The sequence below is a fragment of the Prunus dulcis genome, chromosome 6, assembly GCF_902201215.1.
Source record: "Prunus dulcis chromosome 6, ALMONDv2, whole genome shotgun sequence".
Lineage (NCBI taxonomy): Eukaryota > Viridiplantae > Streptophyta > Magnoliopsida > Rosales > Rosaceae > Prunus > Prunus dulcis.
In genome coordinates, this window is record NC_047655.1 from 22132026 (window position 1) to 22158078 (window position 26053).

The following is a 26053-nucleotide window of genomic DNA, read 5'->3' on the forward strand; positions in this document are numbered from 1 at the left end:
ACCATTTGGTATAGTGTCATTTCGTTGTCCAGTTTGTTTGAGTAGGTATTAAGTTCAAATCTCATGACAACAAATATGAACCCAAAGAATATTTTCTTAAAAGAAAAAAGAGAAGAAAACTAGTTTCACCAAATTACCAGAGTTCATTGACTCGATACAGTAATGACTTATTGTTTTATACCCTAAATTTCAACTAATAAACGAAGTTTGTTTGGACTTTTTTAACCAAATGTTCTCCGTAAACAGCTCTTTCAAATTTCTTAGCTTCAGTTGTCCTCTCTTTACAAATATCCAGAGGCTCCACTGCTGTATCGAAATTTGTCTGTTCATGCAACAAAAGCATTTGTAAAACACAATACAAGAAGAAGAGGAAAGGACGAGTGAATAAATAAACGGGCAATCTTCACACCTCATAGAAATATGCCACACAGACCCGATATTTTGGGGAGGAGTTGATAACTTGATGCAAAGTAGACTCATATAAACCATTTGAGTAAATCTGCACTTATTTCAGAGATGAGAATGACTTGGTTGGTACTAAATCCAGGTGTTGGTACGGAAATTAGAAAGAATTAATTGCACAGATAAATATTACCTTTAACATGTCTCCGATATTGCAGACAAATGTTCCCGGAACAGGAGGAGCTGATATCCACTCGCCCGAATGGTTTCTCACCTTCAACAAGTCATTCAACTCAACTGTTGTGGAAACTAGAGTAGAAGGATACAAACAGAACATAGTCTAGAAATGGAAATTTCTCTTCGCTTTGTAAAGAAAACTTCGCACAAAGACTGCGTCTTTTACTTTGCCTCAAACCATTGCTTACTGATATATAAATGAAACGGAGTTTTAATCAGATTTTACCTGAAGTGCAGTTATATCGTCATCCTGATTAACCAATGTCAACAAACCTGCAATGGAACAACATTAGATGTTATTGATTTATTGATTTTCTACGCTTTGCATTATCTAAGGGTGAAGAAACTTTACCGTAATCAGTGTGAGCTCCACTGGAAATGTTCAGCCAAAGGAACAAAAGGAGAGCAACGGGGAAAAGAAAAAGAAAGAACATCACTTTATGTACCCAAATGTTAAGGGAAAAGTGCAAGCACAAAAGGCAGTAATATTGCCTTACCATCCAATGTCCTTCTTTGGAATGTCTGAGCCATTAGCAGAGTGTACACCTGGATAACCAATGAGCCGCATCACCCAAAATGCATTTCCAGCTCTTTCACCTTCAAATTCATATGGTGAACCACCCAATGCTAAAGCGATTCCACGCATTATATTTCTTGAAAGTTCTGAAAGCAACAAGAAACAAAAGTTATAACTAGAAGAGTATGAAAGGGTAAACAAGGGAAGAAAGCTTGGTTGCCATGGAAAGCATGCCTGTGCAGAGGCTAACATATTCCTCCATCAGCATCTTGAAGTTTGTGGGCTTAATTGGCCTGCAGAAAGGATCATAAGACAAAACAAACAAATCCAGTAACATCAGATAAGCATATCATAAAAAATCCTATAACAAGCTTGAAACAAGTAGCAAAAAGGACCAAAGATGCTTAATATGATAGTCACAATCTAATGCCCAAATTATTATCAACTTAATTATGCATTCTGCAATCAAGTCAAAAGTAGCAGTGTGGAATAGCCAAGTATGGAACTGCGGTTTAGAGAATACTTCTATAAACAAATGATGTTCAAAACTTCGACATTAATTAGCAGTTTACAATACCAAGGTCATGAAATAAAAAATAATAATGAATTTGTTCAATGGCTCTCAGGATGACTGTGTGTTCCATGCCTCCAAATGGAGAGCTTGGATAGAAGCCCTTAACCTAGAGGCCAGAGCTAGAATTGTACTACACTAAGTAAACAATGGCGGGATAACTATCAGTTCAGTCATGATTTTAGATCAGCCCAAGAATTATCATATTATAGAGATGATCTTTTAGCAATCAAGATAAGTACAGACTGTAAAGTTGATTGATACGAATCTCGAATGCATTCTTGCCTACTTAATCTGTAATGGAAGATTTAGAAAAGGCCTTAATTTGTGCATACCATTGGTTACATCCTTCCATAGGTTTTCCAAGATCTCCATACATCCCTGGTTTCAGTTCTTTATAGCACTGTTAGAGGTGAAACAAAATGATAATGATTTTGACAGTAGACAAAAGGTTAAAAAGAACAGGTCCAATAAATTATCCAGAAATATAAAACTACATGATGTCTTACTTCGTAGGCTACAGAAACACCTATAAATCATAAAGCAACAAACAAGACCTACATCAATGGCTTCATGCATGTCAGGTACACCTTTGGTTATGTTCTCCCCAATTCTCTGATATCCCCTGCATGAAAAATTCAGCCATCTGTTAATACAAAGCATACAGATGCTAATCATTCATAAAATAAATAAAAAAAATTTATCCTCATTTACGAATTGCATATACACGAAGCCATTCCAACTAACCTGTATCCACTATCTGCAGTCATCTTGATTTTGAGTTTTTCTTCATATGGAAGCTCAAAAAACTTGCGTGTCAGATTCTTGACTTGTTTGAGTAGAGTCTCAGGAATACCATGACCTTTCTGGTCAATTACAAAGCACCAAACCATAACACTCAAAAAAATTATGAAACAGAAAATGAAAAATCTTTCTATCTTTCATTGGTTCAAATTGAATGAAGAGAATTCGAAGTACCACATAGAAAAAGCCAGCCTCTTTACAAGCTTGATCTAATTGTTTGACAACTTGAGCAACACCAGAGTCTTGACCCATTTTGGGATCATCACACTTGGCCAAAAGGGGACCAATATCTGCATTAAGATACCAAAGTGCAGAAAACACAAGACACAATCAAATCAATCAAAAATGGTATCTTTCGCTTTTGGGTAGCATGTGAGGTGAAAGTGAGCTAGGTGGATGAGTAGGTTTTACCGATTATGGGTATGGACTTGAAGTCTGTTGCCATGGCGGTGAAGAAACTAGTCTCTCTCTCACTCCCACCCTCTCTCTCTTTCTCTTTCTATCGCAGACTCAGTTCCAGAACTCGAACAAGAATACACCTCTGTATATTCAAAAGCGAATCATGAATAATAATATTGGGCTAATTGATTAATAGACATGTGGGTGGGCGTGGATGATGTGTTGTAGTTTGTCTTGTTTGCCGCGGGTTTTATCGTTATTTGCCATGGCGTTTTTTTTGTCGAAAACAGAAAGATCCTGTGGGATCTTTAAGATCATACAAATTAAAATAAACTTCAGTAACAAACATCAATAGGAAAATTACTAAACTATGAATGATTACAACTGTGCCCATTTGCTAGCTGATCCGCAGCCATGTTTGCCTCTCGGAAACTCCTGGAAATTTTACTTTAGATAACTTGTCCAAGAGCTTCCATATGTCTTATGCAATTGAGTTTTGTCTGTAATGATTTGTATAAGTATTTTAGAATCTCTTTCTATTTTCACCTTTGAAAATTTCATGCGGCTAGCCCAAATTAAAGCTTGCTTTAAGACCATTGCTTCAGCTTGTAAAACAGAGGTGTATTCTTGTGGCTGTGACCGTGCAATAATAACTGGTTTCATGTCTGAATTTCGAATGATAAAAACCTATAGCAGAATTGTCATTAGCTATAACAGAATTATTTGCCATGGCCTTGTTGATTGCATCCATTATTTTTAGCTTATTTACATAAAACCTCAAGTCCATTTTAAATTAAACATGATCTTCACACATCCTATAAACTTACCAACCCACCGGTGAGTTTGTAGGTTTTTTAGGAGTTTGTGTATAAACTTTGACGGGTTAATTGGCCTCTTTTGTCCTGAGATGCGTCCGCCCTACCCTCCCCAATGTCTACAAGCTAGGCTCAAGGCCAGTCCAAGCCCAATTTATCCTATCGAGTTCAAAGATGGAGTCATTCTATAGTGATAAGGCCCTTGGAACATCCACAATGGGCTCCCTAAATCACATCTTTTCTTCGCTAAAAAAAAAAATTCACATCTTTAGACAAATTTTATAGAGGAATTGGAAAACTACAACTCCAACCATGCTCCATCTTTAGACCCAAAAAAAAAAAAAAGAACCAGCTCCTTATTCACCTTATAAAATGGGGAGACTTTTAGAAGCTCATAAATCTGAGAAGAGAAAAAAGACTCTTAATGGCTCTTTAAAATTTAATGCTGCTTTGTTTTATGCATATGGTAAACTTTTAATTAATATTAACTATTTTTATATTATTTTTTAATAGAAATGGACCAATTATATTGAATCAAAAAATAATTATAATATTTATGACTCACTAAACTAAGGAGAGTGATTGTAGTTCAAATTTTATAGAGAGCTCCTAAAATAGGTTTTGTGTGTTTTTAGCTATATTTTAACTAAAAAATAGAGAACATGATTGAAGATGTTCTTAAATGAGATCTTATCTCCTAACTGTTAAATCAAACTAACCAATTTAATCAAATGACTAACTAATTTAATCTAGCATCTAACAGATTTGATCTAATTATTAAAAGATAGAGTCTCGTCTAAAGGCTAAGACCCTCATTATAAAACACTTGTCCAAAGGTGACCCCATCGGAAATCTGTAATGGACTGGACATGGCATGTTCTTATTTTTTGTTTTTTTGTTTCGAAAGCTAATGGTCTTTTTAGGTGTAAGGGGGCGGATTTACTGACTTAACCCACAAATTAAAATAGGAAGCGAAGAAAAAGGAAAAATGCTTGTAACTGGAACTTATATTTTGATTTTAGTGCAAAAATTACATTTTGCACTTGCCGAAAAAAGAAGAATTATTTTCACATGACCCACCCACAGAAAACAAAAAGAAAAAGAAGAAAAAGACAAAAGAATCTAAAAAGGAGAGCAAAAATCATAAATATACACCCAAAACCCAACCCAGGTTTACCTCCTTCATGCCATATCCCAATAACACTCTGATGAATCTTTCACCATGATGACGTTAAACGATTATTACTATGAATTCGAAACACCACCCACAACAACCACTAAGATGCTGCTGATAATGAAGAATTTGACGATGGACGGCTGCGACAGAACTGGAAGCTACTCTCCTCCATCCTCTCGACCACATAATGCCCCAGCGTCTCACTCGCCTCCACCAAATTCTCCCTGCACAAAAACTCCTCCCCGCAGACCCTCTGCACCTCCCCGCCAAAATCATGCACGAACACGTGCGTCTTCCCGTTCCCGCCCTTTTTGCTCCTCGCCAGCACCCCCGACGTGAATATCGGCATCACCCGCCCGGGCGCGTCCGGCCAGTCGCCACGTGGCCCGTCCACCAAGATGACGTCCCAATCAACCTCGTACACGTGGTTCGGCAGGTCGTTGATCCCGAGCTTGCACTCCGAGAACAGCAGGTTCTGCACCGGCCTGCACTCGTTCCGTATTTGCTCTTTTGCCACCGCCACCAGCTCCTTGAGCTCTTTCGATTTTGTTGTGTACTGCACGTCGTACGCGTCGATTTCCGGGTGCTTCTCCTCCATGTAGGCGGCGAAGTAGCGGTTTTCATCGATGAAGACGGTGCGGCCGTTGTTGTTGAGGGCCTTCCAGAGGAGGGTCTCGTGGGTGAGGCCGAAGATGAGGAAGTTGCAGGGGGTTGAGCATTTCCGGAGGGCGTCCGAGATGGGCTTGATGTCGGCGTACGACATTTTGAATGTGTCGTTGGATTTGGCGGAGTAATAGAGGAGGGTGTTGATGACGGTGGTGGGGAGCTGGGGGACGGCGGTGGAGGCGGTTGTTGTGGTGGTTATTGTGGCGGCGGAGATGGTGGTTGTTGTGGTTGATGAGTATGCGTATAAGCCGCTTGTGTAAATGATTGTGAGAAGGAAGGCGAGTGTGAAGATGGACATGAAGGCTAGAAGCCAGAGGCGGTTGGAGGTTCCTTGTTTCTGGATGTAGGGGTGGAGAAGGATCAGCTTTGTGTTGCTGATGTTCTTCATCTCAACTGGATTGAGAGATCAAAACAGAGAAAGAGAGAGACACTTTGATCAGAGTGTGGCTTGTGTTACAATGGAAGGTGAGTCTCTCTCTCTTCTATATCTCTGTTTCTCTGTTTTCTGTTTTGAGAATATTGGAGAGGGTAAGATTTAAAGATTGTGTTGAATAAGCAAGCAGAAAACTGAAGCAATGTGGGATGAAGAAACTGAAGGTGACCTTGACCTTACAATCACCCTCTAAGCATTCTAGAAATCAAATTATTTTAAAAATTTTGAGAATGAATTGTTTTATTGTTATTAGTTATAACTGCTCTTTAGTTGGTGGTTTGTTTCCATACAATCTTTTATTTGTTTATGTTCTGTTCAGTATGTATGTGTATGTATGTATTTTAGTGCTTGTGAAGTGGGAGTGGGAGGAGAAAACAAAGGGGGTAGTTGGTGAGAGAGAAGGTAGATGGGTTATGGGTATAGGTGTTTTTGTTGTTGTAGTACTAGTGACCCCATAACTAATTACAAGCCTCAAGTCGCTTTACCTTGTTCAATTGAGCTTCACATCTCAAGTAACCTCTTTAAATATGCAATTTCTCAAGTAAGTAGCTGCCTTTGAAGATGACAACTTACCTGATTCAGATTGTCTGATCCATTCCCCCATTGAATAAACATGTTTTATTAGAATATTTAGTGTTCCTGTCTTTGTGCAGTTGGGTTTGTTTATGTTTACCAAATACATGAGTGAGACTTTGGAACTCATTATGAAGATGACAACATTAACAGGTAGCCCCCTACAAACAAAGATACAAATTGCCCAATGTTGTTGTATAGTTATTTAGTATTGTACTAAATATTGGTGGCTTGTCTTCCTCTGTCAAAGGAAACAATAAATTGGCAATGATTGTTAGACAAAAATATATTGAAATTATTAGACTGAATTTCTAGTATTAAATTAATTCCTTGTTCTTAGTATATGTATATGCATTTTCAGCTGTTTTCCCTTGAACTTTTCCTACCAGTTGAATCTAAGTGCCTCATAATATTGTGTGATAAGCTTGTAGCATCAGCAATAAAATGTTTGCTTCAAGCCTTGAAGTAGGTGGAATATGACACAAAACACACCAGTATGGGCATTACACTATATAACAAAAGTTAACTTTAGAGATACCCTTTGCCTTTCAGAAACCAACTCCAATTCCTATCCTTCTCCTATATCCCCACCTCACCTTAGAAATTGTTGAAGGAACCAAGTCCAGGATTCATTATCCCTAGCTGCCCCCCCTAACAATACTTTAGTGCCATTGCTAGGAAAGATAAACTTCTCTCTTGTCCAAATCTTCTTCTATGCATAAGGTGATCCATGGCTGTAATGCAATAGTATCAGAGTGGATTCTATTCTAACCATAACAGAGTGTTTATTGTGGATTGAGCCACAAACTACTATGATGAAAATTGTTGTTATGTGGATTGGACCACTTTTACTTGCTACTTTATTAACTACCTCTCTATCAAAGTGGGATCCACATAGGCGGAAACCTACTTATGCACATAGTATTATTCCAGGTGCTGGTGCTATGACCTTAAAGGCAGAAGATCCTCCCCTGGTTCTAACCACCCTGAATGAAAGAGTGGGCGAGGTTCGAAATGGTGAATTGGGGTAGAGTAGACTTATGATCCTGTAGTCATTTGGGACTTCTGAGGCCCTAAAAAGCGTAGAGAGAGTCCGACTTAAACAAAGGGCGGAATCATAAATTTTTATAGAAATGAGCTATTATTTCTTATACAAGTAAGAATCTAAATAAATTTGTGGCTAATCTAGAGCCCACCCTAGCCATAGTGTAGCTCTGCCCCCAAGATGCTATGTGTGTATAGTATAAATTTGTGGCTCGATTAGCTATGAAATTATTTGTTGCATGTTTGAAAAGAAGAAAAAATCATTAGCTTTGTTGTGTTTGAAATGGCGCAAAGGAAAAAGAAGGCACAACAACCCTTTCTTTTGACAAGGATGACACATATTTCAAGCCCGTGAGATCATGAGAAAGATGAGGCAGATGAACGACCCTTTCCGAAAAAAGAAGCACGAAAAGAAGATGCTTGCTTATCTTAGCTACAATGATCAAGAACCATTGTGTCCCCACAACACAAGGGATTTTTGACTTCAAACTTTCCCCACAAGAATTAAGGCACTACAAAGAGGCAATGGCTTTTGTTGCCCCGACACAAAGAGGGTACTTTTTATTGCTTAGAGTTGTGTTTGGATGAGTTGATAATACAGATAGAGTTGTGTTTGGATCGCTCACTCGTTTGCTAACAAGTCCTAATCTTAATATATTTTGAACTCCATAACATAATATAGTAAACGATTAACCTTAGCATTAAGGTTAGCATTTCTGTCCAAATGAGAATTGTGGAGCAATTTGTCCAACACCAAAAATATACCAAAAGAACATGCAAATGCTGAGCAACAAAATAAAAAAACCACAAAACATTAAAAATGCCAGGATGGATAGTCTGACTTATTGACAGCATTAATAAGAATCAAAGGTCAAATAGTCCAGTCCAGTCCAGTCCAACTATATATTATTATACGAAGATCTCCAAGCCTCCAAGCATCAAAGAGTGATCTCTACACAACGGAAGGTACGCACCATACATCGCGTGTGTTGTAATCTCCGTCGCTGTGCCTATGAGGTTACGATAATAATGTACAAATTTGGCATGGTGGAATGGAAAGCAACGAATCAGCTAACGATGATTAAGGTTTATCTAAATATCTAATTACCACCAAACAAATGATTGCCCATTGCTTACCAAGTTTTAGCTTTTTTTACCATGAAGGGAGAGAAATTATTGTGTTTAACGTGAGTCAGTGATGAATTTAAATTTTTATTTTTATTTTTTAAAGGGAGGATACTTGCTTGTTCAACCTCTGTGTGGCATTTTAACGACTTTTTTCCCTCACATTTCCTACTTCATGCCTTAGCCCAGTAATTGGACAGATCTATGGGTGTGACATGAATGCTATGCAACATGACATACTGATAATCTTAAAAGTAGACACAAATTGTAAGGAGTGTGTTAAGTTTAATTCATCATTTGAAATTATAAGCGATAGTCTAAACTATGAAGAAGATAGAGTTTCTTGCATGCACAATACAACAGCGCTATAGAGGTTTGAACTTGAAACTATTACTAGTATGCAAATTAATACTATTTTTCATTGAGCTAGACTCCGTTGACAATGACTCACAACAACTTGTACTAACATATTTCTAAATATTAATAAGTATACACAAATTAGAATTGAAGTAAACCTAGTAGTACAACATCATCATGCTAATGCTACGTGACGAAGTTTACAATAACACTCACTTAACAAACAAATGATTTACTCATTGCGTAGCTTAGTTTTAAACCTTTTCACAGTAATGAAAAACACGTAAGTTGACGCGCCAAATAGAAGCAAAGCTCGAGAAATCTGAGGCCTAGAAAACAGTTCCCTACAGAAACCAACACCAACAATTTTTCCCACTCCCTTCCCCTATCCCCCACCTTCACGTGACCCCCACACAGACTCCACCAACGCTACTCGACACAACCACCCAGCTGCTTCCCACTTCAAACTCTCTACTACACAAACCCACCATGAACATGAACCCCCCCCTCCTCACTCCATAAACCCACTATGTTTCCACTCCTCCCCCTCCTCCTCCTTCTCATCACCACCGTCCAATCTCAGCCCTCCATTTCTCCTCCCTCTCCGCCGCCGCCCAACCTCCTCCTCCCCTCCTCCGACGCCGTCGCCCTCCTCTCCTTCAAGTCAGGAGCCGACCTCAACAACAAGCTCCTCTACACCCTAAACGAGCGTTTCGACTACTGCCAATGGCAGGGCGTCAAGTGCGCCCAGGGCCGCGTCGTCCGTTTCGTTCTGCAATCATATTCCCTCCGCGGCGAGTTTCCGCCCGACACTCTCACTCGCCTCGACCAGCTCCGAGTCCTGAGTCTCCACAACAACTCGCTCTCCGGCCCAATCCCCGACATCTCCCATCTCCAGAACCTCAAGTCCCTCTTCTTGAACCGCAACGACTTCTCCGGCGCCTTGCCGCCTTCCATTCTCTCCCTCCACCGCCTCTCCGTTCTCGATCTTTCCTTCAACAACTTCTCCGGTCCCATTCCGCTGAGGCTGTCCGCTCTGGACCGGCTCACCTCCCTCCAACTCCAGTCTAACCGGTTCAACGGCACCCTCCCCGCTTTGAACCAGTCTTTCCTTTTCGTCTTCAACGTTTCGGGGAACGACTTGACCGGGCCGGTCCCACCGACTCTGTCCCGGTTCGACGCGTCGGCGTTCCAGCTGAACCCGGGCCTCTGCGGCGAGATTGTGAACAGGGCGTGCAGCTCACGTGCCCCCTTCTTCGAATCTCGCAATGCGAGTGCTACCTCTCCGGCATCGGAGCCGTTAGTGGAGAGTGCGCAGTCGCAAGGAGTGGTTCTGTCGAAACCTTCCCCAAAAAATCACAAGAAAACTGGTCTCATTCTCGGGCTCGCGATTGGGGTTGCGCTCCTCATTGCCGGTCTCTTATGCCTCTTTGCAGTGGCCAGAAACCGAACGAAGACTATCACTCATGAAGCCACGAAACCATCCTCCATCAATGAAGGTATTGATCACATTCACACGAATCCAAATCCGAACGCTTTTAGAAACGAAACCCAAGTGACAGAACAGAGGGGGATGCAGTATCCCGGTAAGGTGAAAACAGTTGATGAATTTGAACAAGCTCAACCGAGAATTCCGAGAAGTGGGAACTTGGTGTTTTGTTATGGGGAGGCCCAGCTGTACAGTTTGGAGCAGCTGATGAGAGCCTCGGCGGAGTTGCTTGGGAGGGGTACGATTGGAACTACGTACAAGGCGGTGCTGGATAACCAGCTGATTGTGACGGTGAAGAGATTGGATGCGGGTAAGACTGCGATTACGAGCAGAGAAGCGTTTGATGAACATATGGATGCGGTGGGTGGATTGAGGCATCCGTATTTGGTTCCGGTGAGAGCTTATTTTCAGGCCAAGGGAGAGCGGCTGGTGATCTATGATTACCAACCCAATGGCAGTCTCTTCAATCTCATTCACGGTAGGTGTGGTAAAAACGCTGAAACTATTGCATGCTTTCTGTTTGTTAAAATGTCTCTGTGGTTTTACTGGGTTTTGCTTTTCAGTCATATATCACTTCTGTCTTAATACCGACAATCACGGGTTGGCCCCTTGGTGCAGCGGTGCTGGATCGGAGCATTATTATTGTGACAGTGTGCAAGAGATCCGAATGCGACTTGACTATCACTCATATTACGCACGAAACGTGAGCATGAACGATAGGATGCAGGTTGGTGAATTGACAAGGCGAACGCAACAAAGAGTTATACAGATCTAGGAGAGGGGGAGAGCAGTATCAGGCTATGCGTACCAACCCAATGAAGTCTTCGTCATAGATACGATTCCCAGTGGTGAAAAAGGAGGTTGTTGAAAACATGCTAGTAGTCTGTTTTTTTGTGTCTGATGGTTCGGTCGGAGAAAGTTGCTCACTTACTGTGGCTGAAATCAGTACAACTCGGGCTTGCTGAGCATCATGCCTCAAGTTCATTGGACATCATGATTAATGCGGGTCAAGTCTCAAAACGACTTGACTTACATCAGCCAGATTGTGAACATGCAACGTAATCTATGGAGTGCGGCATCGGAGCCGTCGCAGTAAGGCATCCGTTCTCATAGGCGCGATGAGTTGTCCTCATCACACATTCACACGGGAGTTGCAGTATCCTAAGGTCAGATGATTTGAACAAGCTCAACCGTGATGGCATGTGTACAGTCAGCTCCTCGACTCCACGTTATAAGGAAGGTGTTCGGGTAAGAATTACGAGCTTTGATGAACATATTGCCTCCGTTAGAGCGAAAGAATCTATCTGGCAGTCTCTGGTAGGTGTGGTAAAAACGCTGAAACTATTGCATGCTTTCTGTTTGTTAAAATGTCTCTGTGGTTTTACTGGGTTTTGCTTTTCAGTCATATATCACTTCTGTCTTAATACCGACAATCACGGGTTGGCCCCTTGGTGCTCATGGTTCAAAGTTTGACCCCATATTGTATTATTTTTTATCATGACATCATTCAAACACTTGTATGGATCATATTACACTTGTATTATTTCATGAGCATGAGACGGTAAATTCAGACGTTTTAGTTTTGAATTTACATACGCAAACACTTTCGGGTTTACCTAGGAGGTGATTTGCGAGTGATTGCACGTATCAGAGCCTCGTAACCAATTAGGAAGTGTTCGTATAGATTTTCCCTGTTAGTGAAAAAGTAGGAGGAATAAAAGAAAACAAGCTAGTAGTTGATTTTTTTGCACTTTAAGCCATTGTTTATAAGCTGTTGCTAACAAATTGCAATTATGTATGAACAGGTTCTAAATCAACTAGAGCAAAGCCTCTTCATTGGACATCATGCTTGAAGATAGCGGAAGATGTGGCTCAAGGCCTTGCTTACATTCACCAATCATCAACCTTAATCCATGGCAATCTCAAGTCCTCCAATGTTCTTCTTGGAGGCGACTTCGAGGCCTGTCTCACGGACTACAGCCTTTCCTTCTTTGCAGACACTTCTGCAAATGAAGATCCTGACTCTGCAGGCTATAAGGCCCCTGAGATACGCAAGTCCAGCCGTCGAGCCACTTCTAAATCCGATGTCTATGCCTTTGGCATCCTCTTGCTTGAACTTTTGACCGGTAAACATCCGTCCCAACATCCGCTTCTGGTGCCCACGGACGTGCCCGATTGGGTCAGAGCAATGAGGGATGATGATGTTGGGGACGATAATCAACTTGGAATGCTTGCTGAGGTTGCTTGTATATGTAGTTTGACATCTCCGGAACAGAGGCCGGCAATGTGGCAAGTGCTGAAGATGATACAGGAGATTAAAGAGAGTGTGATGACAGAGGATAATGCAGGTGTTGGATTTTCAAAGCAGTAGAGTCTGAATTTTACAAATATTGGATTCAAAGAAGGAAATGAAGGCAGGAGCTAGTGTCAATACCTGTATCTCTCAGAGGGTTTCCTGAGAAAAAGTTGTAATGGTAAATTTATGGGGCTAAGGTTGAACGACTCATTTATAGGCGAAGCTTGAAGGCATTTTTGTAATTGCAGGCACACGACCAGCCAATGTAATCTGTTAAATGGCAGATGTATAATGATTTTATAAATGCTTATGATTCGCGGCTTTGGTATTTACAGCAGTTCACACCATACGAACTGTACAATGTTGGGGGAGTTAATGGGGCTTTTGGTGCAAGGTAGTGTCTGAAAATGCCAATAAAGACGTAAGGGCTTTGGTAGGAATATGCTGGTGGTTGGTGATTTTGGTAATGTTAGTGCCAGCACAGACGGGAGTGCGGGTTGTTGTTGTGGGGGGAACCTATGCAATGTAAGGCCAATTGCTCACTCTGGAGTGGGCAATTTTTGTCTAGCCGTTGATACAATGTGGGCCCTATAGTTTCGGAGTCACCCAATTTTCTGCTGCAGCTTGAATAATGAGTTTTCTGTTGTCTTTTATACAAGCGACAATGTCCTAAGCGACTAGGAAAGAGGAATCAAACTCGAGTGTTAAAGAGTGGGTATATTGTCCTGACCAAACTCGAGTGCAAGGAGTGGGTACATTGTCTTGACCAAGTGACATAATCCAGGTCTGCATGAGTTTGTTGTTTGCTAAGGTGGAAAACCCATCCCTATTGAATGAAAGGTAGCTGGGATGAAGTGATACGATGACAGATTGATCCTCTTATTTTTTGTGTGTGTTGAATGGGGTATGGGTTCAGAAAGGTTGCTGTATTTTGATAAACATCCATAGATCCATTTATTCATTAAAAAAATCATCCATATCTTTTGCAAGACTGAATTGCTATGGCTAAATTATGAGCTCTGATTTCTAGGGCAACTGTGCTTTAACTTTCATGTTGAATTTTATTATCAGCCAAGTGGAATTTGAAGTAAAAAAAGTGTATGAAGTCTATGTTCATTTGACTTAAAAAATTTGTCTGAGTAAAACTGTCACATAATAAAAGAGAAAATAAGTACAAAAACAAAAGATCACATGCCAAAGCCAAATTCTGACAAACTAAGTGGTATGCCTATGTATCTAATGGACGATGTACAGAAAAGGAAAGGGGAAAACAAATCAACACCAGATGTTAGAATCATAAACCACCTATTTCTTGCATGACCGTGTCTTCTTCCACCAGATGCAACAGCACTCCAATTTGGCCGTCTTATGCAAGTTTCGTGAGACTGCTTGCATGACAAGTTGGTTAGTCGAACCTGCCATCCTCCTGCCAATTTACAACACCCCTGCGCACCCTGCATGCAGGCAACAAAGAATGCAGTTTCATTATTTCAAGAATGAAGCTTTTTGTGCTTCTATTTTATAACAGGAGGAGAATGATTACCAGCAGTTACAGTTGTTTTCACCAAGCCATATGTTGGATCATATATGGCAGTCAAGATGTATGTACAAGTACAACATGGAAGGAAGCTGATGAAAATGAAGTTATCACATAATATCTATCTGAGCCTGTGGGCGAGGCCTCGATCTAATTATTGTCTCATCACTGTGCTTGATCCATTCTGAGAGTCTCCAAGGCTTCTGCCACTTCCATTTAAACTGTAGCAGCCACTGATGATGGCTTCTCTTCCACCTCCAAAGTTTCCCTCCTTGACCCACCGTTGCTAGTTTCTTCATAGACAATTGCCCAATTGGTACCATCTGCACTCACCATGATGCAATGATGACTATTTTCTTAAGCAAGGAGGAGAATTACAACACTAAAGATAGCCTGAAAGCAAATGAATTACCTTTCGTGTCTGGTTCAGAAATGTTGCCGACTCTTGAATTGACCCACTAACTATTCCAGGTGTGAATTTGAGCTGCTTTGGTGCCGGAAGCGACCTTGGAGATAAACGACCACTTATATCATCGACACAGTGCTTTAATGAAGTGCGTGAATTCCCCTGTTGAGTCCCATCCCATTTAAGCAGTAGTAAGAACAATTCAAAAATTGACGGAGAGGTATAAATTTGAGACACAAAATGTGGAGTAAATATGAGCTTACTAAATAATGCTTTATCAGATATAAGGATGTTAGGCCTTAAAATAACCATTTAAATCATGGTAGGTATGCATATTGATCTTAAAAACAAGGGTTTCCAAATAAATTTCCCAAGCTAAGGATGAGAAGAAGTTATAATGCAAGAAATGTTGAAAACCATGACATGTTTAGCAGGTGGTCTCACCAAAGCGGATGTACTTGAGGCAACAGCAACAGCTTGTTCTGTCACTTTTTGTTCCTTCACGAGCTCTTTTCTCTGTGCTTCACTTTTTCGCAGTAGAGTTACAAGCTCATTCAGTTGATCTTGCATGTCCTTAATTTCCATATTCTTCTCCCACAACTGGCACCTGTTGAAACAGGAACAAGTTATTAACTTCACACATTGTAATCACAACTTTGGGACTATTCATTGTTAATTTTCTTATTTGCTGTTGCGAAGAGGTAATATTTACTCAGACAAAAACTATACCTCAAATTATGTGACCAAACATCATATACTATTCTAAAAAAATCTTAAACAGTTCACTGAGCATCAAAGAATGTGTACTCGATAGTTGAAATAAAGTAATCCTCGAGAATGCAATATAGCTTCCATCAGATTCTATGTAGGTTGTATAAGCACCTTGCTTCTGCAGCAGCATTAAATATATATTGAAGCAAGTTCTTAGCATCACCCATTGAACGCAACTGATTCCAACGCCCACGACCACTTAAGCTCCGCTCCCTTTCTTCTGCCTCTGACAGTTGTGAAGCCATCACCACGAGAACGTTTGAAGACATGCCAAGCATGTTCTCAAGTGAAGCTATTCTTGCCATTCTTGCATCCAGTGACATGGATAACACTCTGATTGGTTGAAAATACAAAAATGTCAAAATGGAGATAATATCATACTAACAAAACATGGCAATTGTATTGCATTGCATATCAACTTGCATGTGTAGTCATTGTCTGTTTAAATCTGCATATTTATGTATACATACATCAAAAAATTTAGCAGACATACCTGGAATATCCACTCTTTCCTCTTTGGGTACTCTGCCCTTCAGAAGAAAGCTGATCTGCTTGTTTAAGTAACGCCAATTCTTTTTCCAGTGCAGCTCGCCTACAATACTTTCTCATTAATCCCAGTCTAAACACATTCATTGCAATATACAGAAAGTATCAGAAAAATAGAAGTACATACACTTGCTTTTGCTTCTCATATTCGAAACGAACTTCATACATATGCACCATGACTTCCAGCTCATGATCAAGCCACCGTTGTAAAGATCTTTCATTGCTCTGGAGATGCAACTCATATTGAAATTGTTTGACATAAAATTATAGCAGAGATAATAGAACAAATCTCTTTTAGGGTTTTCCAGGCTGGGTTTAAAAGAACCACAAGCTCAACGATCGATTAGAGTAAATACAAACCAACAAGCGATGCTAATAATAATAAGCATACTTTTGGCTATACATGAATTTCTTTCCAGATATGAAAAGGGATGAGTCATTGTGACCGTAAGCTGTCCAACCTATAAACATGTTGCTGGATTTGACAGACGGATGTTCCCAACATTAAATTTAAAAATTGCACTAAGATGAAAAGTACAGATCTTTACCTGGCTGGCTGAAGTATGCCTGTTGGGGTTAACTGATGGAGACAACACTAAATTAGGAAATGAGATTATGTAACAAAAGAATACTTCCAAAAGAATAGAAAAAAGAATTACCTGAGTTGTCACGTACAGCAGATTTGCGAGCTTCTAACAACTCCTTAAGCCGCTTGGTAGCAGTTGCTGCCACTTCTGTCTTTCTTTGAAGAACCTGCAAGATCGATTAAAATGATTGGCAACATTCAATAAATTTTTCAATATCAATGAGAAAAAGTAATTTACCCCATACTCCCAACATAGCATATATCTTGTTTAAAACCTTTTTAAAGTCTATCAATTTAGCACGCATGGTGAAGCAGACATAGATGCACAGAGAGAAGGGAATTTTTTATTTTTTATTTAGGGTCGAAATGAGAGAAGGGAAGGTTAACTGTCAGCATTTATTTCCAAATATAAATATTTACCGTTTTCTGGCGCTGATTCAGAGCTTCAAGCTTGTGCCGTTCATACTCATTTCTCCTCCCTTCCTTCCTTAGCTGCTTGTGATAAAATCATAATCAAACTTCAAAACCAACACTAAATAATACAAGAATAGAAAGCAATGACATAACAAGAATTAGCACGACTAAAATAAAATGGCCTTTACAAGGAAACCCCAAAAAGATTACAGGGCCTACTTTTGGCAACCAATTCCAAAATATCAGGAGCACTTCGAGACATTAAAAAATGTGTGATACGATACAAAATGATAGGTGAAGCCCATTAGACCAAACCGTCCACGGAGTAAGGTAACACAACAACATGATACCAAAAGAAAGCATTGTTGCACTTCATATTTAAGAAAAAAATTATTGGCTTCAAGACACAGATTTATAACAGTAGATTAAGTTTGTAATTATTGAAATGTCTTCATATTCTGTTTCATTTCTCTCAAACATGATGATATATCTTTATTTAACGGGAATGTCATAACATAAATTTCTGAATTTCCACAGTGCATGCAACAAACATTACAGCTCTTAACCCCTCCCGAAGAAGTAAAGATATCCAGTTGCTTAAATGCTCCAATATCCAATTGTAATATATATATATATCAAGGAAATAACAAAATCTTTACTAGGAACCCACCAGCCATGAATTTGGAGATATTAAAGATGACCAGATTACATATTTTTATGGAAGGTAAAGCACCTGTAGCAATTCCTTTTCACGAGAAGCCTTCCATTGTCGAAATTGTTCTGCCTCTTGCTTTATTTTATGCTGCAACTGAACCTGCATATGAAGAACAACCAGGTAACAAAGACCCAAAAGTTACAAAAAAATTATACAATTCACATCATTGTTTACAGAACTGTCTGAAATAGGGAGAAAAGAGAACCAACCTTCTGAGCTTTGATATATTGTATTTCAGCTTGCAGCCGCTTTGCTGCTTCCTCACTTTTTTGTTTTGCCTTTAAAAGGTGGACCTGGTTTTCTTGTTTCTTCTTAAGATCTAAAATCTGTGGTTCATAATTGAAACATTCAACCATCAGCACAAATATAGGCGACCAGAATGGTATCTAAATATTTCACAGCATCACCTGTGTTTCGAGAAACTTTAATTTTTGCGCATGCACATCTTGCATTTTTTGTCCTTGTATGACAGAGTTAGTAGCAAGGCTCTCAACTTCAGCCAATAAGCGGTCCCTCTCTTGCTGTGATTGTTACGAATATCAGCCATAAAATATGGGAATATTAAACAATCAAAATTCAAATATATTTTAGCAAAATAAAAAGAGTCAAACATGTTCTATTTGACCTGCACAATTCTTTTCTCTTCTTCGAGTTCCAAAACTTTCTTTCCAAAGTGCTGCTTCAGTGCCTCAGTGTCAATCCCTCCAAAAAGTCTCATTTCAGACTGCAAAAAAGTGGAAGCTATGACTTTGGGGTAGCGCAGAGGTAAGGTTATCATTCCATTCCGTTATATAAATAAAAACATGCCAAAAAGATTAATAAAGGTTGATTGGGACACTGACTGCCAGCTCAGTTAATTCAGAAATAATTAAGGTACTGAAAGTGAAAATGACTTCACGTCACACCAAATTAAATTTGCTTGGAGATTGTTAGGCACGTCTACTCAAGAATCAAGATTATACTTGTACATATTCACTAAACAGTTTTTTTTTTGTTTTTTTATAAACTTACAGAAGCAAAAGTCTAAGAACAGTACAGATTGATATTGCATCCCAAAAAAAATTTCTGTTCTTTTTTTTAGCATTCCTGAGCCATGTATTCATTTGTGTGATATACAAAATATTAGAAAGATTACAATCATAACAAAGAAGGACTATCTGCAGACTTTGGAATTGAAAAATTAGGAACCTAGCATGTTATAATGAAATACTGTACAGAAATTTCACCCCAAAAAATAAAGAAGATAAAGAAATACTATACTAACCATATTTACTCATATTTTGCAACCATTAGATCAGTTATGCATGTATGATATGAAATCATTTAAAGAACTTATAAACATAGTACATATATTAGTTGGATTATAAGTATTTTTCTTCAAGTTCAATCCCATGGATAACTTGCATATGGAAACATAGATGAAAGTAAAACCTCTTTTTGCTCCAAGCGTTTGTTCAACTCATTCAACTCTATATCCATAGTGTTTTGCAAAAGTTGATGCTCCCACTCTTTTTTTACTTCATCGATTTCCTTAGAATTTTCGCCTGAAAAAATTTGGCAATTTAATTCCGAAAAAGTGAAGGCCAAACTACCAAGAAAAAGATGATTTATGTATCAGAATAAGCATTTCATAAATCAAGCCCAACCAAAATTGGCCTGTTAACAACATTATTCTAAATTTCCTTATTTTAAAGAAAATTAAAAGAAAAAACATCATTCTTTTAAATTGGTCAAAATTATGAATGGAATGAGTGTTTACCTGATGTAATTTCCCCCATCTGATAATCAGATGAGTCCATACTCTGGAAGCCCCTCTTAAGTCCATCACTTTTTGGGAAACAAACAGGGCCTTCCTGAGAAGTGGAAAAATATCAACATGAAGATCATCCAGCAATTAAATTGTAAATTGTTATATAAATTTGAATATGATGTCAAACTACAACCTTAATATACCTAGTTAGTGACATCTAGGAAAGCTTTTTTCAATTAAATAAGTAAAAGATATGTTGAAGTTGGAAAATCGAACACAAAACCAATTAGCAATGGGTAGAAGAAGCTCAAGACTTAATATACTGAGATTTACGCCTAAGCCTTAGAATGCTCCTTGTGGAATTTTTAAATTCCCGACAGCCCCTTACGTGTGGCTGCATTGAGCCAAACACATGTATCAATTACATTGGGTGACAATGTGATCTGAAAGCATGTGTGGTATATTGGGCCAACATGTGGATGAATTGCCCAATCTAATACCATGTTAGAGTTGGAGCATCCAACCCAAAACCCCGTTAACAATGATTGTATAAGCTCAAGATTTTATATATTAAGATATAAGGCTTAACTACCGACATGAGATTTTTAAATTCTCAACCAGCTAAATATCACTTATGAAAGACATAAACAGTAAAATTCCGTTGACATACTTGCACATCTGTTTCACACTGCTGCACAACAGCGCATCTGCTGCGGTATCCATGAAGTTCTCGACAAAGATTCTCATTGGTAGCCTCAAGCCAAGCAATCCTTTCCTTAAGAACCTATGCAACCAATTTTTTTTTGTGTCCATAAAAAGATGCATAAAATTAATTTAAATAAATGAAAAATCTATTTTATGCAAAATACCAGCACTTCATCTGATGGAGCTCCACCACGAGCGCATAGCTCTGCCTGCAATAATTTTAGCTGCTCTTGCATCTTTTGCATCTCATTGGATATCACATCTCTATTAACCTGTACCCAAAAACAAGAATGTTTCATGTTGGTCCAAATTCATGGAATATGAAACACCGTACTCATCAACTAACACAGTGTGTAAAGGGAATTTTAGCAAACCTAGTCATAAGAAAGTCATCTGACAAACTTACAATAGGCTTGTTCTGGATATTACGAGCACGATTTGCATATTTCAGAGTGTTAAGACTTTCCTCGGCATTGATATCAGCAGGACTGATGCAAGCTGGAAGCATAGCAAATTTCACCAAAAGTAAGAAGCATGAAAGGCATCCATCTTCAATCAAAGAGGAGAAAAATTCCAGACTATCTTGTTGAAAAGTACACAAATGATCCAAGATTATTCCTTCCAATAAAAAATTATTTCCATATTGGAAAACACATCACTCAGTTCAATGAAATAGTTGAGCAAGGGAAGTACGAATAAATGTCACACTATATTCTTAGTGGCACTGGACCAAAGCACACATCATCGTAACAAGCTCGTAAGGGTTACCTATCATTACAGTTTTGCTGTTTCCACCAAGTGAGTCCTGCCAAATTGCACAAGTGAACCCAGATCAGAACAGGAAAAAATAAAGCAAGCCAATACAGAAACTTCATCCCCCAATGTATCATTCATGTTTGATAAGTGATGTTTCAAAAGTAATGTTGACACATTGCCATGCCAGCATCAGCATGTACATTTGAAAAATAACGCTAAGATTTTACATGAAATTATATCTCAGGCATAGCAGGCAGAACAGTCATGTTTATCTAACCTGCAAAAGTCGAGTCAGTTTACTGTCTCGGTAAGGGACATGCACACCCTCTTTTCGCTTTTTCTCATCCCCCAATGCACTGATGACATTACCAAGTGCAAGAAGTCCCTTGTTAATATGTATACCTATTCATAAGTTAATATTTACACGTCTCATTACTTTATGATTGAAAGTTACATTACAATTACATTCAGAAACAGTTTACCAACCTTCTTTTAACCGAAGACCATCGGAACCTGTTCTCTTTGCTCGTTCGGATCCAGCAAGATCTACCAAATGGAGCTTTGCGCAAAAATACTCTTCACCCATATCCTCATCTGGAGTGTCATTCCCGGGAAAAGCTGAACGGATTTTTCGCATCTGTTCTAATGTGATTGTGAAGATGGCATGTGATCGACTGGTACCACCATAAAAATTGGAACCATATGCCATTAAATTATGGGCATTCACTCTTAAACTGTAAGTGTAATAAGATTTTCTAGCACTTCAATTGTTACACTAATGCATCCTTGCAAATGATTTTTTTTTTAATCTCGGAAACAGTAATACCATAAACAAAATTATTTGAATTCAAGGACTCTATCAATAAGTCCCAGGCTGAAGATATCTATAAAGAACCAAGTTCCTCCCAATTTTATTTATAAACCTTCATATTTCACAAAATTTAGAGTTTTTCATGCTAAAAGTTGAAAAGTAATGAGTGCATTGGATATACTTAAAAACTGAATATTTCCGACCATTATGACAAACAGACCTTACCCAACAAGATTGCATGGTTGGGGGGTCAGAACCCAAAAAGAACACATTGAAACTGACCTTGTCAGTCAGCAAAAAGTGAATTTGCATGGCAAAGAAAATTTGACATTCAAGGTTTACCTAGATTGGTTGTTCATGTTTGTACTCCCCGTTGCTCTGTTTAATGATCCTTGATCCAGGCAAGTGGCCATTTCTTGTAACGAATTTACAGCAACTTCAGTTAATCCTGCTAGTGTTATAGCTCCATTTGATTTTTCACGAATTTGTATCGGATGCCTTCCAACTTTTGCGGCATGTCCATTTGTAGTCTCCATTTTCATAGATAGAGAATCCAACAAGTCACACACTTCTTCGTTCAGAATCTGAAAATTTAAACCCTCTAATTAATTCTGTTATTATGGAAAAAACAATTGGCGAGAGATTGTGCTATGAAAAGTAATAGATAACTAGCCATTGTAGAAAGACTTGCTGATACTATCATTGTTTTGAGTTGGACCCCTCTCCAGAAGAAGGTCCCTTTTCGAGTCGCCTTTAAAAAATTAGAGATATTTTGGGATCTATCATCTGTAATACAGGCAATCAAGACTGCTTATAACATTTTCCACTTCTCTTTCGTTTTGCCTTTTCCTTTTGGTCATTGCATATGGTTTACAAGTTTTTCAAAGCACATGACTGAGGACATATCTATGAAAAAGTAGGAAGATGAACAATATAAGGAATGCACCTCAATATAGGAAACTTGCATTTGGAATTCTGTTTGATCCTTCAATATTTCAATCTTGTTGAACAATGCATTCATAACTTGAGGAATCAGCCCCGTCTGGCAGCCATCTCCAGAGCCAGTTCCCATGGTATATGTCTTTCCAGATCCTGTCTGCAGCATATTTATATTTCAACTGTTAAAATAACAGGAGACCAGATGCATGGTCTTGTTCAACCATAAGGCACATTTTGTACAGGACAGACATTACCTGACCGTAAGCAAGTACAGTAGCATTGTATCCTTGGAATAAACCATGAATAAGTGGAGAAATGCAATCTTCAAATATGGCAGGTGATGGACCTCCACCACTGCCATAGACACGATCAAATGTAAAAGAATGTGGGCCAATTTTTATCTGCACCATGGTCAACAAAGATCATACTATCAGCAACTAAAACAGCAAGCGAAAAAATTGCAAACACAAACATAGCCACCTAATATGAAAAAAAGGTATTATGCCAAATGCTTAACTTTCCTAAATTTATCACCTTCTACCTTAACTTTCCTAAATCTAGATGACTCAGTAGAAACAGAAAATATCCGAAAAGAAAAATGTAACGGACTATGATTTAACACTTACCAAATGAGAAGCTGGATTTATATCACACAGCACCGCATAGGGTTGTTACCAAATTTCAGATTGTGAAAAAACCAAACTAGTTAAGTCCTATGAACCATAAGTAACATAAACAAAGGAGAGAATGGCTTCTAATTCTTCATGCTTTATGCCCACTTCCAAAAACAGAGACACATAACAGATGAAACACAAAATTACAAAACTCCATTAATTCGACAGAGGTACAATCTGGAAACACCAACAATTCATTTGACTATGCACAAAAAAGACGAACTAAACCTTACATTAATCTTTAACTTAAAAAACAAAACCTAGATATCCAAATACAGTAACACCAGCAATTTCAATCTCAAGAAACCCACTTCCTTATTGCAAAACAGAAAGCAGAGTACCTGAGGCTTTCCGGGTGTGACAGTAACACATTCCTTACAACCCTGAAGGCGTTCATCATCAATAAGCGGTCTAATGTGAAGGGCTACCTTGACACAGCAATTCTCTGATGCCTCCATTGAATTACTATCACAAATAAAGAGAGTGAATTGAAAAAGGGAAGAGTGAAAAAAGAGAGAAAAAGGGCATGCAAATAGGTGGGTTATACAGAAAGAGATAAAATTTGTTAGAATCTTGATCTCATTTTCTAATCAGTTGGAGTTAGGATGAAGAAAATGATGCAACAACAAGTGGGTTTTCAACAGACACAGAGAGAGAGAGAGAGAGAGAGAGAGAGAGAGAGACAGAGACAGAGACAGAGACAGAGACAGAGGGAGTTGTGGTTGGAAAAAAGGGGAGGGCGGGGTTTAGGATTGGTTTGAAAAGAAGACTAGCAGAAGGCAAAGGCAAAGGCAAGGAGGCAGAGATAACTACTACAACAACAACAGAAGCAATACAATTATAGAAATACTTGGTGTAAATATACGTTACTATCAAATCATTTTCCTTGTTCTTGACTGCTCAATCACTGACCGAGACCCAAAAGCCAAACCAAGCTGAAGACTGTTTGCTTGGTTGCTGCTGCTGTGTGTGTATATCTTTGCTTTCCCAAATTGCCCTCCAGTTCCCAGTCAGTGTGCTGTGCTTCCACTTGCCTACTGTTCAGAAAGGCCAAAGCTTTAAGGCCAGCCAACCTCCAGTCTTCAACCGTACACTTGGTTTCGAGGTATTTCCAACTGTCGAGAGTACTTGGTTTCTTGCAAAAGAACAAAAATAAAAAAAATACAGAGATACCTTGAAACAAGTATATATAATTATCTTTTTTCTTCGGAAACACAAAAGAAGGAGAAAAAATAATGTGCCTCCTCTCAGTTACCAAGATGCAAAAACCATAAAATATTATTCTAAAATTGCAGTGATATTACTGGGCATGAAGCTGAGAAATCTCCCACTGTTAGTTAACCTATGCTTGATAACGGTATTATATATATATATATATATATTCTTCTTCTTTTTAATATTTGTTTATATTACATATTAGAAAATTCTACGCATACCAATTTTTTATCCCACACCAGATTATCACATTAAAAGGACAGCACTAGAATAGAACTCAATTGGATGCGAGACGTACTTAGGATTTTTAGATTGGCTGTTAAAATTCGATACTTAACTGTAAGAGTTGTCATACACTGCTCCTTGCCTATTTTGGCTATAACAAGGGAAAACCTTAGCTCTAGCAGCTTCTTTATTCTATAATCACGCCTAACTTTGGCTCATAATAGTTTTTTAACCATTTTAATTAAAATTTCATTAAAATTTGACGACTTCCCTGAAGATGCTTTAGAGGGAGTTGTAAAATAGGTGGAGCCTGACTTTGGCTACGCCCTTAATGTGAAAATAACATATAAGTTGGAAAAAATGGTTGGGTTCAACTCTACTCTTCTGTTTAGGGAACTATAAACTTATGTTTGACATTTGAAGAAAAAAAACAAAAAACAAAAAAGTCTTCTTTTTTTTGGTAATTAATGAATTGTAGAAAGAAAAAACAAAAGAGATAGAGAAATGTCTTTAATCATATGATGATAAAAGCAATAACCACCGCCTCTTTCTTTGTAAATACATAGCTTGGATATGAATGTGGTAAAAGACAATTGAAGCATTAAGCTAGCTCACCCAAATGTTGTTGTTATAAGGTTTGTTCAAAATGTCCTTTCTCCTAAAGAAATGAAGAATGACCACACACACAAAAAAAGGGGGTATAAAAAAGACAAAGATTTCAACTTCAAAAGAGAAAAGTTCAAGTTTTCTAGTCTATGCACCTAACCCTTCGAAACCTTCATCCATCGGATTCTCCCCAAAACGAGCCAAGTATCCGGAATGAGGCCCCATCAAATGATATCAAATAGTCCTATTGGTTTTGGATATGGATTAGTTTTGTTTTAAGACATTGATGTTATCATAATCTTCTTGTTTATATATATATATATATATATATATATATATATATATTAGGTAATACGGACTATAGCGACAAGAGTCTTACCAACCTAAATAGTCTAAAAATGACATGAGTAAGTAAGAGAGGTTAGAGTTTAGACTTCCTTAAACTATTTTCAAAAAATTAATTGAATTGTAAGCCACTTCCTTTGTTTTCGT

General features: G+C 38.5%; 4 protein-coding genes across 8 annotated transcripts; 1 reads left to right on the plus strand and 3 right to left on the minus strand.

Moving 5' to 3' along the window:
- Positions 1-64: 64 nt before the first annotated feature.
- LOC117631303 (probable 2-oxoglutarate-dependent dioxygenase At3g50210) lies at positions 65-3072 on the minus strand. Its single transcript, XM_034364381.1, has 12 exons — positions 2943-3072; positions 2706-2821; positions 2475-2593; positions 2289-2352; positions 2063-2130; positions 1391-1449; positions 1137-1302; positions 992-1011; positions 866-912; positions 596-676; positions 410-499; positions 65-322 (listed from the first exon to the last, which is right to left on the minus strand). The coding sequence occupies exons 1-12, from the start codon at positions 2974-2976 to the stop codon at positions 194-196; spliced, it is 993 nt and encodes a 330-aa protein (XP_034220272.1). The 5' UTR covers positions 2977-3072; the 3' UTR covers positions 65-193.
- Positions 3073-4721: 1649 nt separating this feature from the next.
- On the minus strand, positions 4722-6968 carry LOC117631667 (protein IRX15-LIKE). Its single transcript, XM_034364942.1, has one exon. It carries the CDS (start codon positions 5974-5976, stop codon positions 5023-5025), a length of 954 nt encoding a protein of 317 aa, XP_034220833.1. The 5' UTR covers positions 5977-6968; the 3' UTR covers positions 4722-5022.
- Positions 6969-9477: 2509 nt separating this feature from the next.
- Positions 9478-13775, plus strand: LOC117631666 (probable inactive receptor kinase At5g67200). The gene is made up of 2 exons (XM_034364941.1): positions 9478-11087; positions 12415-13775. The coding sequence occupies exons 1-2, from the start codon at positions 9650-9652 to the stop codon at positions 12978-12980; spliced, it is 2004 nt and encodes a 667-aa protein (XP_034220832.1). The 5' UTR covers positions 9478-9649; the 3' UTR covers positions 12981-13775.
- Positions 13776-13993: 218 nt separating this feature from the next.
- LOC117631664 (kinesin-like protein KIN-4A) lies at positions 13994-24835 on the minus strand. Of its 5 annotated transcripts, none has more exons than XM_034364937.1 (27): positions 24428-24835; positions 23857-23980; positions 23096-23242; positions 22849-22998; positions 22245-22486; positions 21578-21765; positions 21369-21493; positions 21104-21140; positions 20742-20833; positions 20500-20607; positions 20301-20414; positions 19640-19733; positions 19312-19424; positions 18506-18604; positions 18288-18401; positions 18090-18206; positions 17899-17979; positions 17172-17243; positions 16825-16918; positions 16714-16745; positions 16293-16390; positions 16113-16211; positions 15731-15952; positions 15293-15455; positions 14855-15013; positions 14449-14765; positions 13994-14359 (listed from the first exon to the last, which is right to left on the minus strand). In XM_034364937.1, the coding sequence occupies exons 2-26, from the start codon at positions 23971-23973 to the stop codon at positions 14553-14555; spliced, it is 3090 nt and encodes a 1029-aa protein (XP_034220828.1). In that variant the 5' UTR covers positions 23974-23980; positions 24428-24835; the 3' UTR covers positions 13994-14359; positions 14449-14552. The 5 variants fall into 5 exon arrangements, with proteins under 5 accessions (XP_034220828.1, XP_034220826.1, XP_034220829.1 ...); XM_034364935.1 differs by having other exon boundaries at positions 24381-24835; XM_034364938.1 differs by having other exon boundaries at positions 14855-15010; positions 23857-24835.
- Positions 24836-26053: the final 1218 nt, after the last annotated feature.